This window comes from Siphateles boraxobius, unplaced genomic scaffold (genome assembly GCF_051911475.1).
Source record: "Siphateles boraxobius isolate OS27281-9 unplaced genomic scaffold, OSU_SipBor_1 12, whole genome shotgun sequence".
Classification (NCBI taxonomy): domain Eukaryota; kingdom Metazoa; phylum Chordata; class Actinopteri; order Cypriniformes; family Leuciscidae; genus Siphateles; species Siphateles boraxobius.
The window spans coordinates 16,035,388-16,049,605 of NW_027508722.1; the positions used below are offsets into that span (position 1 = coordinate 16,035,388).

Here is a 14,218-nt window from a genome sequence, read left to right on the forward strand (position 1 = left end):
CGCATCTGCTCACCTTCCTACAAGAGCTGTTGGATAAGGGGAGGTCCCCATCCACGCTCAAAGTATACGTGGCGGCCGTGGCAGCGTTCGCAGAATCGACGTACGGCCAGTCACTGGGAAGACATGAGTTGGTCATCAGCTTCCTTAGAGGAGCTAGAAGGATGAACCCGCCCCGCCCCCCGTCGGTTCCTATGTGGGATCTTTCATTGGTCCTCGAGGCCCTGAAAGCCTTTCGATTTGAACCAATAGACTCTGTGGGGTTGAAATATCTATCACTGAAAACCGTCTTTCTGACTGCACTGTCGTCAGTAAAACGTGTGGGGGACCTGCATGCGCTGTCTGTCTGCGCGTCGTGTCTTGAGTTCGGGCCGAATGACTCTAAGTCATCCTCAGACCTAGACATGGCTATGTTCCTAAAGTTATGGGCACTCCATTCAGAGCGCAAGTTATTTCGCTGTCAGCTCTGCCAGCATCTGACAGCGAAGGTGAGGTGAATCTCCTCTGCCCTGTCAGGGCACTGAGATTTTACATTACGCGCTCCGCCTCCTTCAGGCGTTCAGAACAGCTTTTTGTTTCGTTTGGTGGGCATACCAAGGGTCTCTCTTCCTCAAAAACAGACCCTGTCCAGATCGATAGTGAACGCTATAGCAGCTGCTTATGCGTCAAAAGGTCTGCAATGCCCTCTGGGCCTCAGGGCTCATTCCTCGAGAGGCGTGGCCTCCTCATGGGCATGGTCCAGTGGGATTTCTATCCATGACATATGTGTAGCGGCGGGCTGGTCTACCTTTGTCAGGTTTTATAACCTAGAAGTTCCTGCCTTGCAGGCTAAACTTTTGTCAGTTTGAAAGAGAGGTGTATTCTGCCCAGATCTTCCTGCTCAGATCACTCTCACGTGACTCAGCTCTCCTGGTTGAGCTGCACTAGTAGGGTATGTGCCATGTGCCTATACAGACCGGCGCTCTGCTCTGTATTCCCTATGTGTGCTTATGTACAAGTAATGGCCCGCGTGGCAGGCCACCTTATTTTTTCCACTTATGGGGTTCCCCTGAAAGTTCGGGGTCTCATGGTGGATGCTTGGCGCACAAGGCGTTGACAAAGCTTTCCCGTAATGCAAGCTAAACTTACGCAATACGAGAGAACCTCTCTAGAGAGTGAACGAGTATTGCGTAACCGGCAGTGCTCGCGCCACGAGCAACTTCGCTTCAGTCGACGAAAAACCAGAGAAGTCAGCCTATAGCCCCTACTTTTATACGCTAAGCCACGCCCATTCCGGCGGGCTGTGATGCTATGAAGGCGCAGGCGCCCTTCATTGGGCGTGACTTCACGCCGGGCTCACTGGTAGGCTGCAGCACTTCCTCGCAGGGCAGCCAATGAGCATGCGAGATGGCCTGCTCTAGATCTGCGAGCTGCTGCACTGCGTTTTTTTTTTTTATCCTTTAATTCCTTATATTCTATGAAAAGATGTTGATACAATTAGAATGCATAACACATCAAACGGGAATAGGGAAATTATTATAATATTACTAAATATTATTTACTTACAGGAATTCATGTTTAGTTTTGTTGATGCTGTAAATTTTATGTATGTATTATATGCATATAGTTCCCTTTCAAGGGAACTTCGAGCTGCGTCAAACGCTGCGGGAACGCCCCTGCGTTGTGCGTCATGAAGCACGTATGGAATCAGCCCAATGGAGAGATGAAACGTCATAGGCGGGTGACGTCATCGACCAGGAAACTATAAAGCACCCCAAAACACAAGCGCATTAGCTTCTGTGCTTTCAGTCGCGCTACATGTGAATCTGTCCCTGTGTGATATTGTCTGTCTTACATACCCTGCACCACACAAACAATTTATCCCTATATATATATATATTGAGAGATTATGGCGGACGAACAGCAGTTTAGAAAGTGTGTTCCTCCCTGCTCGCGTTATTTAACGAGCGGGGATACACATGATCTTTGTGTTGTTTGTTTGGGAGTTCAGCATGCCCAGTTTGCTCTCGAGGGAGCAGACTGTGAGCATTGCGAGCGTTTGCCGTTAAGGACGCTCCGCTCCCGCCGGTCGCTCTTTGAGGAGAGCGGTTCGGTGCGCGCTCCCCGCGGTTCGGGTCCCGCTTCTGCCGAGGCAGAGCGGCGGCGCTTATCGTGGGGATCGCAGATGGATCTCACAGCGGGGTTTGAGACGGGCTCTGCCTTATCTCTCCCTTCACCTGTGAGATCCAGTGCCTCAGTCCCGGGTTCGGAAGCACGCGCTGCGGTTTCTTCCGCTCGGGCTGAGGCACCAATGCTATCCAGTTCTGAGGAACTTGATGTTGTTAGTGTTGAGGGAGATGTGGAGGATTCGCCACCCCACACTCCTGAGAGTGATGAGCTTATGGAGGTGTTAACAAGAGCTGTTGAAAAACTTAATATTGAATGGCCAGTGACTAGACAGGAGTCTGTTTCTAAATCAAAGTTGGATGAGAGATTTTTGCCGTCACGTGTGCAGCCTCCACGCCGGTGCCTGCCGTTTTTCCATGATCTCCACACCGAGGTGTCGAAATCATGGAGAAAACCGGTGTCATATAGAGTGTTTAGTCCCCAGACTTCAACATACGCTAATATTATGGGAGCCAAGGCTCATGGTTATGGTGCGTTGCCTCGTGTGGAAGAGACGCTTGCGAGCCATCTCTCCCCCGAAGCAGCATCATCTTTTAAGGCACCGGCATTACCCACCAAGCCTTTAAGAAACACTTCGGCTTTGGTGGGTAAAGCATATTCGGCAGCAGGTCAGGCTGCGTCATGTCTGCATACTATGTCAATCTTGCAGGCATACCAGGCTGATCTGCTAAGGGACATGAGTGAGAGTGAGGAGGTCAGTACTGACGTAGTTCGCGAACTGCGTCAGGCTGCTGATTTATCCCTGCGTGCCACCAGAGAATCGGCCAAATTAATGGGTCGTTCTATGGCAGCTCTGGTGGCCGCAGAAAGACATTTGTGGTTAAATCAGACTAATATTAAAGAGAGAGAAAAAGCTTTTCTTTTAGATGCTCCTCTTTCTCCCATGGGGTTGTTTGGTGATGCTGTGAATTCAGTTATCGATAAATTCCAAGAAGAAAAGAAACAAACTGCAGCTTTTAAAAAGTTTCTTCCCCTTAAAGTTCATGTCCCTGGGGCTGCTGGGCGGGAGCAGCCCCGGCCGTCTTCGAGCTCATCACATAGAGCGCAGCAGAGGCAGAGTGTCGCGTCTCGTGCTCCCCCTGCTGGACAGTGGGCTCAGCCGCGACACTCTCAGCCGAAGCCTTCTCCCAGTAGAACTGATCTGAGGACAGTTATATTGGCTAAGAAGGCTTCGGCTAAGAAGAAGTCCTGACGCCAAGCCGTTCAGGATGCTGAGGGTGGTCCCCACCGAGGCGGAAAGGTGTTCACCTCTTTTTACGGTGCCCATTCCTCCTCGGTGCCCTCAGGGGCTCGTTCTGCCAACCCCGCCTTTATGCCGGGGCACAGACGATCCCAGCGAGCGCTTTCCCGAGGGACGCTCGCTCCCTCTGAGGAGGGTCTCAGAGCGGTCAGACCAGTTGTTCCCTGCCGGTGCGCCGTTACAGGGCGCTGCGTCTGCTGCTCAAGTTACACCAGAGGCCAGTCTCGAGAGGCTGGTACCCTTAGTAGAATTTCTGGCAGAGTGGAAAAGCCTTCCAAAAATATCTCATTGGGTCCTGCAGACAGTAGAAAAGGGTTATGCTATCCAGTTCAGGTGTCGTCCACCAAAATTCAGAGGGGTTCTGCACACAGTGGTGGGCCCCGAGCAGGCTCTGGTATTGGAACAAGAGGTGAAAACGCTCCTTCAAAAAGAGGCTATAGAACGGGTTCCTCCTCCCAGTTTGGAGTCAGGTTATTACAGCCGATATTTCATCGTTCCAAAGAAGGATGGGGGGTTGCGTCCAATTTTAGACCTGCGCATATTGAATCGCTCGGTAGGGAAGCTAAAATTCAAGATGCTCACTATCAAGCAGATCGTGTCTCAAATCAGGTCCGAGGACTGGTTTGTCACGATAGATCTGAAGGACGCATACTTCCATGTGTCCATCCTTCCACAACACAGGAAGTTCCTGAGGTTCGCCTTCGGGGGCGAGGCGTACCAGTACAGGGTTCTTCCGTTTGGCCTAGCTTTATCTCCCCGCACTTTCACGAAATGCATGGATGCAGCACTAGTGCCTCTGAGGCTTCAGGGCATTCGTATTCTCAATTACATCGACGATTGGTTGATTTTAGCTCAGACCGAGCAGATGGCGGTTCGGCATCGAGATGTCGTCCTCGCTCATATCAGAAAGTTGGGGTTGAGGCTGAACGCAAAGAAAAGTGTATTATCTCCTTCCCAGAAGACCACTTTTCTGGGTGTCGTTTGGGATTCGGTATCGATGCGGGCGCGACTCTCTCCGACCCGCATCGCTTCGATTCTCTCAGCTGTGAAACAAGTGAAGCTAGGCCAGCTACTCACTGTCAAGCAGTTTCAGAGACTGTTGGGTCTGATGGCAGCAGCGTCCAACGTTATACCTTGCGGCCTGTTGTACATGAGACCGCTACAGTGGTGGCTCAGGACCAAGGGATTCTCCCCGAGGGGAAATCCGCTCCGCACGTTCAAAGTCACGCGGCGCTGCCTTCGTGCTCTGGTCATGTGGAGAGAAACTTGGTTCCTATCCAAAGGTCCTGTGCTGGGGGCTCTTTGTCGTCGCATAACGCTAACGACGGATGCTTCCCTCACAGGGTGGGGGGCGGTCATGAGTGGTCGCCCAGCCCAAGGTCTGTGGCAGGATCATCATCTTTCGTGGCACATAAATTGTCTAGAGATGTTGGCTGTGTTTCAGGCTCTGAAACACTTCCTAACAGACCTGAGAGGCCATCATGTGTTAGTTCAATCAGACAACACGTCGGTGGTCTCTTATATAAATCATCAGGGGGGCCTGCGGTCTCGCCGGCTTTACAAGTTGGCCCGTCAGATCCTCCTGTGGTCCCAAGGGAAGCTACTATCTCTGAGAGCAATGTATCTCCCTGGGTATTTGAATGTGGTAGCAGACTCCCTGTCGAGGCAGGGGCCGAGGCCAGGGGAATGGAGACTCCACCCCGAGGTGGTGGAGCTCCTTTGGTTGAGTTTCGGTCGCGCCGAGGTGGACCTATTCGCTTCCAAGGAGACCACTCATTGTCATCGGTGGTTCTCCATCACTCTTCCAGCCCCCCTGGGGTTGGATGCTATGGTGCAGCCGTGGCCGAGGTCACGTCTGTACGCCTTTCCCCCGATTGCTCTGTTACCAGGAGTTCTGGAGAGGGTCCGCCGGGACGGGGTCAGTCTACTACTAGTAGCCCCGTTCTGGCCGGCCCGAGTATGGTTTGCGGACCTGATTTCTCTCCTGGACGGTTCTCCTTTGGAGCTCCCGGTCAGGAGGGATCTACTCTCCCAGGCGGGGGGCACGATACTTCACCCCCGCCCAGAATTGTGGAAACTGTGGGCTTGGCCTCTGAGGGGGCCCAGCTCATAGACTCCGGTCTCTCAACCGAGGTTGTTGAGACCATTCTTAACTCCAGAGCTCCATCCACGAGGAAGCTTTATGCCTTGAAGTGGAAACTTTTCACTTCTTGGTGTGGAGAACACCTGCAGGACCCAGTTAACTGCCCAGTGGGTGCAGTGCTGGAATTCCTGCAGGAGCGCTTCTCCACAGGGTTATCCCCCTCCACACTAAAGGTGTATGTGGCGGCACTAGCTGCTTACCACGTCCCTTTCAGTGGAGTTTCTCTTGGGAGACACCCGCTTATAACTCGTTTCCTCCGTGGCACTTTGAGGCTGAGGCCAGCAGTTCGTACGAGGGTGCCGACTTGGGATCTGGCCATTGTATTAGAAGGTCTTTCCCTAGCTCCTTTTGAACCTATCGAAGAAGTTCCCGAGAAGTTTCTCACTTTTAAGACTATCTTTTTGCTTGCTATCTCTTCACTAAAAAGAATCGGAGATTTGCAGGCTCTGTCGGTTTCACCCTCGTGCCTGGAATTTGCACCTGGCATGGTTAAAGCTTTTCTGCATCCTAGACCAGGTTACGTTCCTAAGGTTCCTACTAATATTGTTAGACCTACGGTTCTGCAGGCTTTCTGTCCTCCTCCATTTATGTCATCGGACCAGGAGAAACTTAATTCACTCTGCCCTGTTAGGGCATTAGACGCTTATGTCCACAGAGCTGCCCTGTGGAGGAAATCAGAACAACTTTTTGTATGTTTCGGGCCACCCAGGAAAGGGTGTCCGGCGTCTAAACAGAGAATGAGCAAGTGGGTGGTTGAGGCTATCTCACTTGCTTATGAGTCGGCTGGCCAGCCTTCACCTTTGGTTGTCCGAGCTCACTCTACCAGGAGTATGGCTGCTTCTAAAGCTCTTTTGTCGGGGGTTTCCCTGAGTGATGTTTGTGATGCGGCTGGATGGTCTTCACCGCATACTTTTATTAAGTTCTATGACCTAGACTTAAGCTCTACCCCTGGGGCACAGGTGCTCTCGTCCTCTGTGCGCTAGTCTCACATGACGGTCATTTGGTCCTATGGCGACGTGGGTATTCGCGTTCCCGCAGCGTTTGACGCAGCTCGAAGTTCCCTTGAAAGGGAACGTCTCGGTTACGTATGTAACCCTAGTTCCCTGATAGGGAACGAGACGCTGCGTCGCTCCGCCATACTCCCGGCACTCCCGTTAGCGCTTCCTTCAAGCCTATCAGAAGCTAATGCGCTTGTGTTTTTGGGGTGCTTTATAGTTTCCTGGTCGATGACGTCACCCGCCTATGACGTTTCATCTCTCCATTGGGCTGATTCCATACGTGCTTCATGACGCACAACGCAGGGGCGTTCCCGCAGCGTTTGACGCAGCGTCTCGTTCCCTATCAGGGAACTAGGGTTACATACGTAACCGAGACGTTTTGCTATCATGGAATCAGTACCACTTTACAATAAGGATTTATTAGTTAAATTTGTTAACATGGACTAATAATGAACTGCACTTCTACAGCATTTATTAATCTTAGTTAATATTAATTTCAGCATTTACTATAACATTATTAAAATCGTATTTGTTAATATTAGTTAATGCACTGACTGAAATAATATGAACAAACAATTAACAGGTGTATTATTATTAACTAAGATTAACAAATACAGTAACAAATGTGTTACTCATAGTTCATTCATGTTAGTTAATACATGAATAATAAACAAATGAAACTTATTGTAAAGTGTTACTATGAAATTGAATATATAAATTCCTTACAATTTAGAGTTGGACATTACGGAAGCCCTGAACCGCCAGGTGAAAAACAAAAAAGAAAACTTATCTCGTTATTTCGACTTAATAAGTCGTTATTATGACATAATATCTCGTTATTACGACATATCTCGTTATTTCGACTTAATACGTCGTTATTTCGAAATAATAACTCGTTATTTCGACTTAATAAGTTGTTATTTCGACATAAATATCTCGTTATTTCGACATAATACGTCGTTATTACGACATGATATCTCGTTTTTTCAACATAATAAGTCGTTATTTCGACATAAATATCTCGTTATTTCGACATAATAAGGGGACATTCTAATATGCATTAAGCTATACATTTACCGTTCTTATAATGAGTTTCCATGGGAGGAAAATGCTAAACGTCAAATTACACGCTTTGCGTTCATATTCTGGACTTATCTGATTTTTGTAGTATACTTTATTATGATTTTAGTATCATATTGATTAATAAATGCACGCACAATTATCCGTGAACTTGATAAATGTTGCAGATATGTTTTAGGCTACTATCCAAAAACAAATTACTTTCAATTATGTATGCAAAATTCAGAATTCAACGAATGTGCAGCAATTTGGACAAATAGAGACATGTTTGTGTATAAAATACATTTGTTTTATTTTGTATTAGTGATTATAATTTGCGCGTCCATTTATTGATATCTGAGTGGATCTGAGTGGATTTGAGTGTATTCAGCAATTTGCTTAACGTGTAATTAAACGTGTTGATTTTATATTCTGAGCTCATCAGATTTTGTTGTACATATACTTCATTAGTATGATTATTTACTGTGTTTGGTCTGAACACTGTCCGTTATGTTAAGGTTTGTATTCATTTTACAATGCCACTAGAAGGCAGAATAAGACCGGGAATTAAAGAACGCATTGTAGTTATGTTGACCTACTTAGTATGTTTTCAACTATAAGAACGCTAAATGTAGCTTAATGCATATTAGAATGTCCCCTTATTATGTCGAAATAACGAGATATTTATGTCGAAATAACGAGATATTTATGTCGAAATAACGGCTTAAGTCGAAATAACGAGTGTAGCAATGTTCAGGGAAGAAGGAGGCGGGAACCGGCGAACATTTAACAAACTTTATTTAAAATAAAATAAACAAACTAAAATACCGCCAGCAGCCCCTCGCGGACGACTGCTGGCTTACTCAAAATAAACATAACGGCCAGCAGCCCCTCGCGGACGACTGCTGGCTAAAATAAAACACAAATACAAAAACCAGAACAACTAAAATCAGGCCTGTTCCTCTCTCCATCATTAATGTCGTCGCTCCCCCTTTATGCTTCCGCTCCTCCGTGAGAGATGCGAGACCGGTGTGCTATACAGGTGTTGCTCATTAGCAATCGCACCACCGGCCTCGCGCCGTTCTCTCACGTCCCTCGGCCGTCCTGTTCGCCACATACCCCCATCGCCCCTCACAGGCCGGGGGGTACCCACGAGCCTGTGCCCACTCCCCCCCGGCGGCGGCGATCCCTGGGGGGTATGGACCGACAAGCGGAGGGAAACGGAGACGGAAGCATGAGGAGCGACAGATCGAGAGAGGGGAGAGAGGAAAAAAAAAAAAAAAAAAACATGGTCCGGTTCCCACAACGCGCTGCCATCATGGTCCTCCACCAGCTGGGCGATCTCCTCCGCGGTGCCTGGCGGTGACGCTGGGTAGCCCTCGGTGGACGGCTCGACACTCCTCCGCCGCCCGGTGGACGGCGACGGCTCCTTGGGATCTAGGGCAGACGGCAGGAGTCCCCCGCTCCCTGCTCCTCCCCTTTGCTGGTGGACGGCAGCAGGCTCCGGCCCACGGCGAGCGGCGGCGACTCCCCCGCTCCCTCCCGGACGGCAGCCGCCCCTCCAACTCCCAGGCGGCCGGCCGCGAGCTCGGCCGTCCCCCCGGCAACTCACTCCAGTGTACCGCCTCGAGCGTCCATGGCCGCGAGTCCCCCGCTCCCTGCTCCTCCCCTGCCCGGCGGATGGCAGCAGGCTCCGGCCCACGGCGAGCGGCGGCGACTCGCGCACCATGCTCGATGGCACCGCGGATTCCCCACAGCGGCGAGGACTCTCTGACAGCGCGTTCCTCCCTCTTCCCGGGTTTCGGCACCAGTGCAACAATGTTCAGGGAAGAAGGAGGCGGGAACCGGCGAACATTTAACAAACTTTATTTAAAATAAAATAAACAAACTAAAATACCGCCAGCAGCCCCTCGCGGACGACTGCTGGCTTACTCAAAATAAACATAACGGCCAGCAGCCCCTCGCGGACGACTGCTGGCTAAAATAAAACACAAATACAAAAACCAGAACAACTAAAATCAGGCCTGTTCCTCTCTCCATCATTAATGTCGTCGCTCCCCCTTTATGCTTCCGCTCCTCCGTGAGAGATGCGAGACCGGTGTGCTATACAGGTGTTGCTCATTAGCAATCGCACCACCGGCCTCGCGCCGTTCTCTCACGTCCCTCGGCCGTCCTGTTCGCCACAACGAGATATTATGTCGTAATAACGACTTATTATGTCGAAATAACGACTTAAGTCGAAATAACGAGATAAGTTTTCTTTTATTTTTACCTTGCGGTTCAGGGCTTCCGTAGGACATGGACTTAAGATTTCATTTTACTAGATTTCCCCAAGCTAATAACACTTGCCTTGTTTTTTTATTATTATTGTTGCCTTTATGCATGATATTTTTCAATTTATGCTTTGATGAGATTGAGAAGTTAGGCCAGACTTTAACTGGTTCTACTTTTAAAGCTGTGCAATTACTGTCAACTCCTGCTCATTATTATTTTTTCCTTAGAGGCTGCATTTAAGACATATGAATTGCAGAAATGTTGTCGCCGTGGTTTCACCCGGGTTCGTATGAGGTTCGCTTGCGAGGACAGAGCAAAGAGAGTGAGAAAAATGAGAAACAGAAACTGTGCAAATGCCTTCCAAGATTGCTGTGAGTTTGCAACCCAGCTAAGACACAAAAAAAGGGAAGAGGACCCGAAGAAATGGGATAGTAAAAGTAAGTATAGCCTCTAATGAAAAGCTATCATGCATGCACAAGTCAATAAAAAAATAAACAAAAGTGCTTTTTAAAAGTGTCATATCTGCTTTGGTTTTGTTTCATGTTCATGTCTTTCATGTCTGATTGTGGAATCTAGTCTTGCCATGTGATTCCCTGTTCCTGTCATGTGGTCCTGTCATTTGATTTCTCTGTTCACGTGTCTTGATTTCATTGGTTCTGTATCCAAAGGACCAGGGGCTGTATCCAAAATCACAAAATAATTTCTTCATGACTGCTAAAAAAAGTGAATTTTATGTATGTATGTGTGTAGTATGAATGCTATCCAGACGTACTACATCCACCATGTTGTCATTATCATAAATTTGATTTACCAGTGTCAGTTGCGTTGCTTCACTGCCATTCATGAATCCTCTCCCATATGGCCTCATGGGATAGTAAAGTGTCCATCATATGCACACTTCAGAATCTTGCCGGAAATAGTTGGTCATCCGGGTACTTTTTACCTACTCTTTTATGAATACTGTGAATTTGAACATACTTCTTTTGTCACATTCTCTTTTTCAACTACTATATAGGTTGGAAGTATCGGCTTAGCATGTTAATCTGGTTAGCATGCTTTTGTGTGCTTATTCTTACACTGAAGCCTCTCCTCTGCAGCTTGGTCAACTGAGTGTCGCAAGCTGTTAAACCACGTGCCACGAACCCTGAACCGTTCCGGTCCTGGGTTCGAATCCTCTGGTAGGTACTGTGGCCAAAAGTGGTGCAAAAGTTGCTTCAGTTCCAGCCATGGCGTCTATCTGAGAAGGAACTCAATAAATGAAGACCTCCGGTGCAAAAGCCTCAAAATGCCACCTCTGTCAACAATTAGATAATAATATTGAGTGTATAATACTTCAAACTCACTAAATCCCAGCCTCACCCCATTCAGAAATGCCGGTACTTGGATAGAAACCAATACATAGGAGCCTGATAAAAATGTTAATATTAAACAAAAACTTTAGACGGACTTCGAGACTTTTTTTACCATCTGAAGTCTTCAAATATAGGCAGCAAATTTATTTAAAACTTCTTCATTTTGAGTTTTTGATATTTTATCTTTATTTTCACCATGGAAACAAGTCAAGACTTCTCACTTTACACCTACCTTTGACTAGAAGTAAGATTTAGTCTCAGACGTGTGCCCCACCCTGCAGTGCGGGTATAAACAGGAAGCGGGGGCACACACTCATTGTCTTTCGCTTCTGAGGCAAGCTTTCATTTCGTTTCTGCAGATTTCTGCAACGTTGAAGACTCAACTAAGAAGAAGAGAAACTCTGTTCCAGTGCTGGTGTGATGGCGCGGTCAGTGGTGGCAGCAAGCATTTTTTCAGCTCACAACTGCTGTTCTCACAGCATTGCTTAAAAGAGCAACACAAGCGTGACCCTGCGTCCTTTTCAGGATGTCATTCCGCTTGTGCGTTTCTGGGTGCTGTCGTTCCCTGGCGCCAGCAGACAGCCACAATAGTTGCCTCTTGTGTTTGGGCATTCAGCACGCTTAGGCAGCTTTTGTGAATAGTTCATGTTCCCATTGCAGGAATATGACTATGACAGCGCTGAGATCGAGACTCGCTTACCTCAAGGGAGGTGCAGTCCCTTCACCTATGCCCTGATCTAGCATCTATTCTGAACCTCAGAATAGACCTACTTCTGTGCATGGTCAGGGGTATCTGGGGATTACCTTGAGGGCTTCCCCGCCGATGTAATCTCCGTGGGTCCCTCACGTCTCACAAGCGCTTCCACCGTTGGAGCCTTCAAAGGAACGCTCTGGTCCTTCTCATGGACGACCAGCCATGTCCTTTGGGGCCCCACCTGATGACCAGATGTATATCGCAGAATCGGAGGGGGAGCTTCAGTCCTCTGGAGATGAGGACTCGGCTGCGTTACCCCCTACGGGGAGTGTGGCGTTGCCCGAGTCTGATCCAGAATGGGCGGCTATGCTTTTCCGGGCCGCCGAGAAGGTCGGGCTTGCGTGGAACCCTCCACCACGTCCCAAACCTTCCCGGTTGGACGATTGGTTCTCGGGGCAAGCCGTGCTAGTTCTCAGCGTGCCGCCCCGGTACCATTCTTTCCGGAAGTGCTTGAGGAGCTAACTAGGACGTGGACGGCGCCGTATAGTGCCAGATTTCGTCCTAGTGGCTCCTGCCTCCTCACCACCCTCGACGGCGGAGCGGCTAAGGTGTATGTGGATGTCCCGCCGGTGGAGCGTGTCGTTGCGATGCAATTGTGTCCGGCGTCCGCTTCCTCCTGCCGGGGCAATCCACGCCTCCCATCCAGGGCATGTAAGTTTTCGTCCGTGTTCTGGCGGACAGTGTCCCTGTGCTCAGGGCAGACATCGCAGTCTTCACGAAAGTCACGGAGGCGGCCATTGCTTCCATGTGCGAGTGTGGTGTTTGCATTCTCAACTACCTCAATGACTGGCTTATCCTCGCCCAGTCAAGAGAGCAGTTGTGCGAACACAGGGACATGGTGCTCAATCACCTCAGCCACCTAGGGCTTCGGGACAACTGGGAAAAGAGCAAACTCACCCCCGGGCAGAGGATCTCTTTTCTCGGTATGGAGTTGGACTTGATCAACATGACAGCGCACCTCACCGAGGCCCACGTCCAGTCAGTGTTGAACTGAGTGAGCACGCACAGACGCAGAACAGCGGCACCACTAAAACTGTTTCAGAGGCCCTGGGGCATATGGCATCTGCAGCCTTCGGTAACGCCGTTCGGATTGCTTCATATGAGACCGCTCCAACACTGGCTCCATGATTGAGTCCCGAGATGGGTGTGGCGGAGCGGCTCGTGACGGGTACAAGTAACCCCGCAACTGTCGCCAAACTCTCAGCTTGTGGTCGTACCCTTCGTTCCTGCGGGCAGGTGTTCCCCTAAAACAAGTGTCCAGGCACTCTGTGGTCACCACGGATATCTCTGCCACCAGCTGGGGTGCCACGTAAAACGGGCATGCAGCTTCAGGTCTGTGGACGAGGCCTCAACTGCATTGGCACATCAACTGCCTCGGGTTGCAAGTACATTTTGCGCTGGGCCACTTCAAAACGCTGCTACTAGGCAAGCATGTACTGTTCCGTACGGACAGCACTGCCACTGTTGCGTACATCAACCGTCATGGTGGTCTACGCTCCCGCCGCATGTCACAACTCGCCCGCCATCTCCTCCTTTGGACTCAGAAGCCTCTGAGGTCGCTTCGTGCCATTTATATTCTGGGCCTGCTCAACCGTGCAGCCGACGAGCTCTCATGGCAGCGGGTGCTCCCGGGAGAATGGCGACTGGCGATCTACCCGCACAGGTAGATCTGTTTGCCGCCCCGGACACGTCTCACAGCCAATTGGGAACGCCTTAGTCGCGCCGCAGTAATGCAATCGGCTATTACTTTCCCCTTTAAACGAGTCTCGGTGCGTCCTTTGAAGGTCACGTTTCATTAGTTTTGTCTGTCCATTGGTTGCTTTTGTCATGTGATCCCAAAAGTCTCATATTTAAACACTTATGTTTGCATGTTACTTTGTCATATATTGAAAAATGTTATGCTGTTTCCACGCTTCCTTGTTCCACATGTCAGGCCCATTGTTTGTTGTCAAGTTTATGTTTTTTTTTAATGCCAGGATTTAGTTTGATTGGATTCACGGTTTCAGGGGGATCTGAACAGAGAAATCAAACGCAGAGGTAAGGTGAACAGAGTTTATTAGAACCTTGAGAATACAACCTCAAAGGTTAGTGAAACACATGCTCAAATGGTAAGGTGAAGTGAGGGATCTCCAGAGTTCTCCATAATGCTCCTTGGACACACAGGCTGAGAAGACCACCTCTTAAGCACCGCCCACATTGGATGGGGAACGAGACGAGAGAGCGAGACCAGCCAGG

General features: G+C 49.2%; 1 protein-coding gene across 1 annotated transcript in view; it reads left to right on the forward strand.

Annotated features, from left to right (window-relative positions):
* LOC143718159 (complement C4-like) overlaps positions 1–14,218 on the forward strand; it is a 106,958-nt gene that overhangs the window by 54,536 nt on the left and 38,204 nt on the right. The window contains exon 17 of the mRNA XM_077209233.1: positions 10,105–10,314. Coding sequence (XP_077065348.1) covers positions 10,105–10,314 — 210 coding nt within the window. The remainder of the gene's footprint in view (positions 1–10,104; positions 10,315–14,218) is intronic.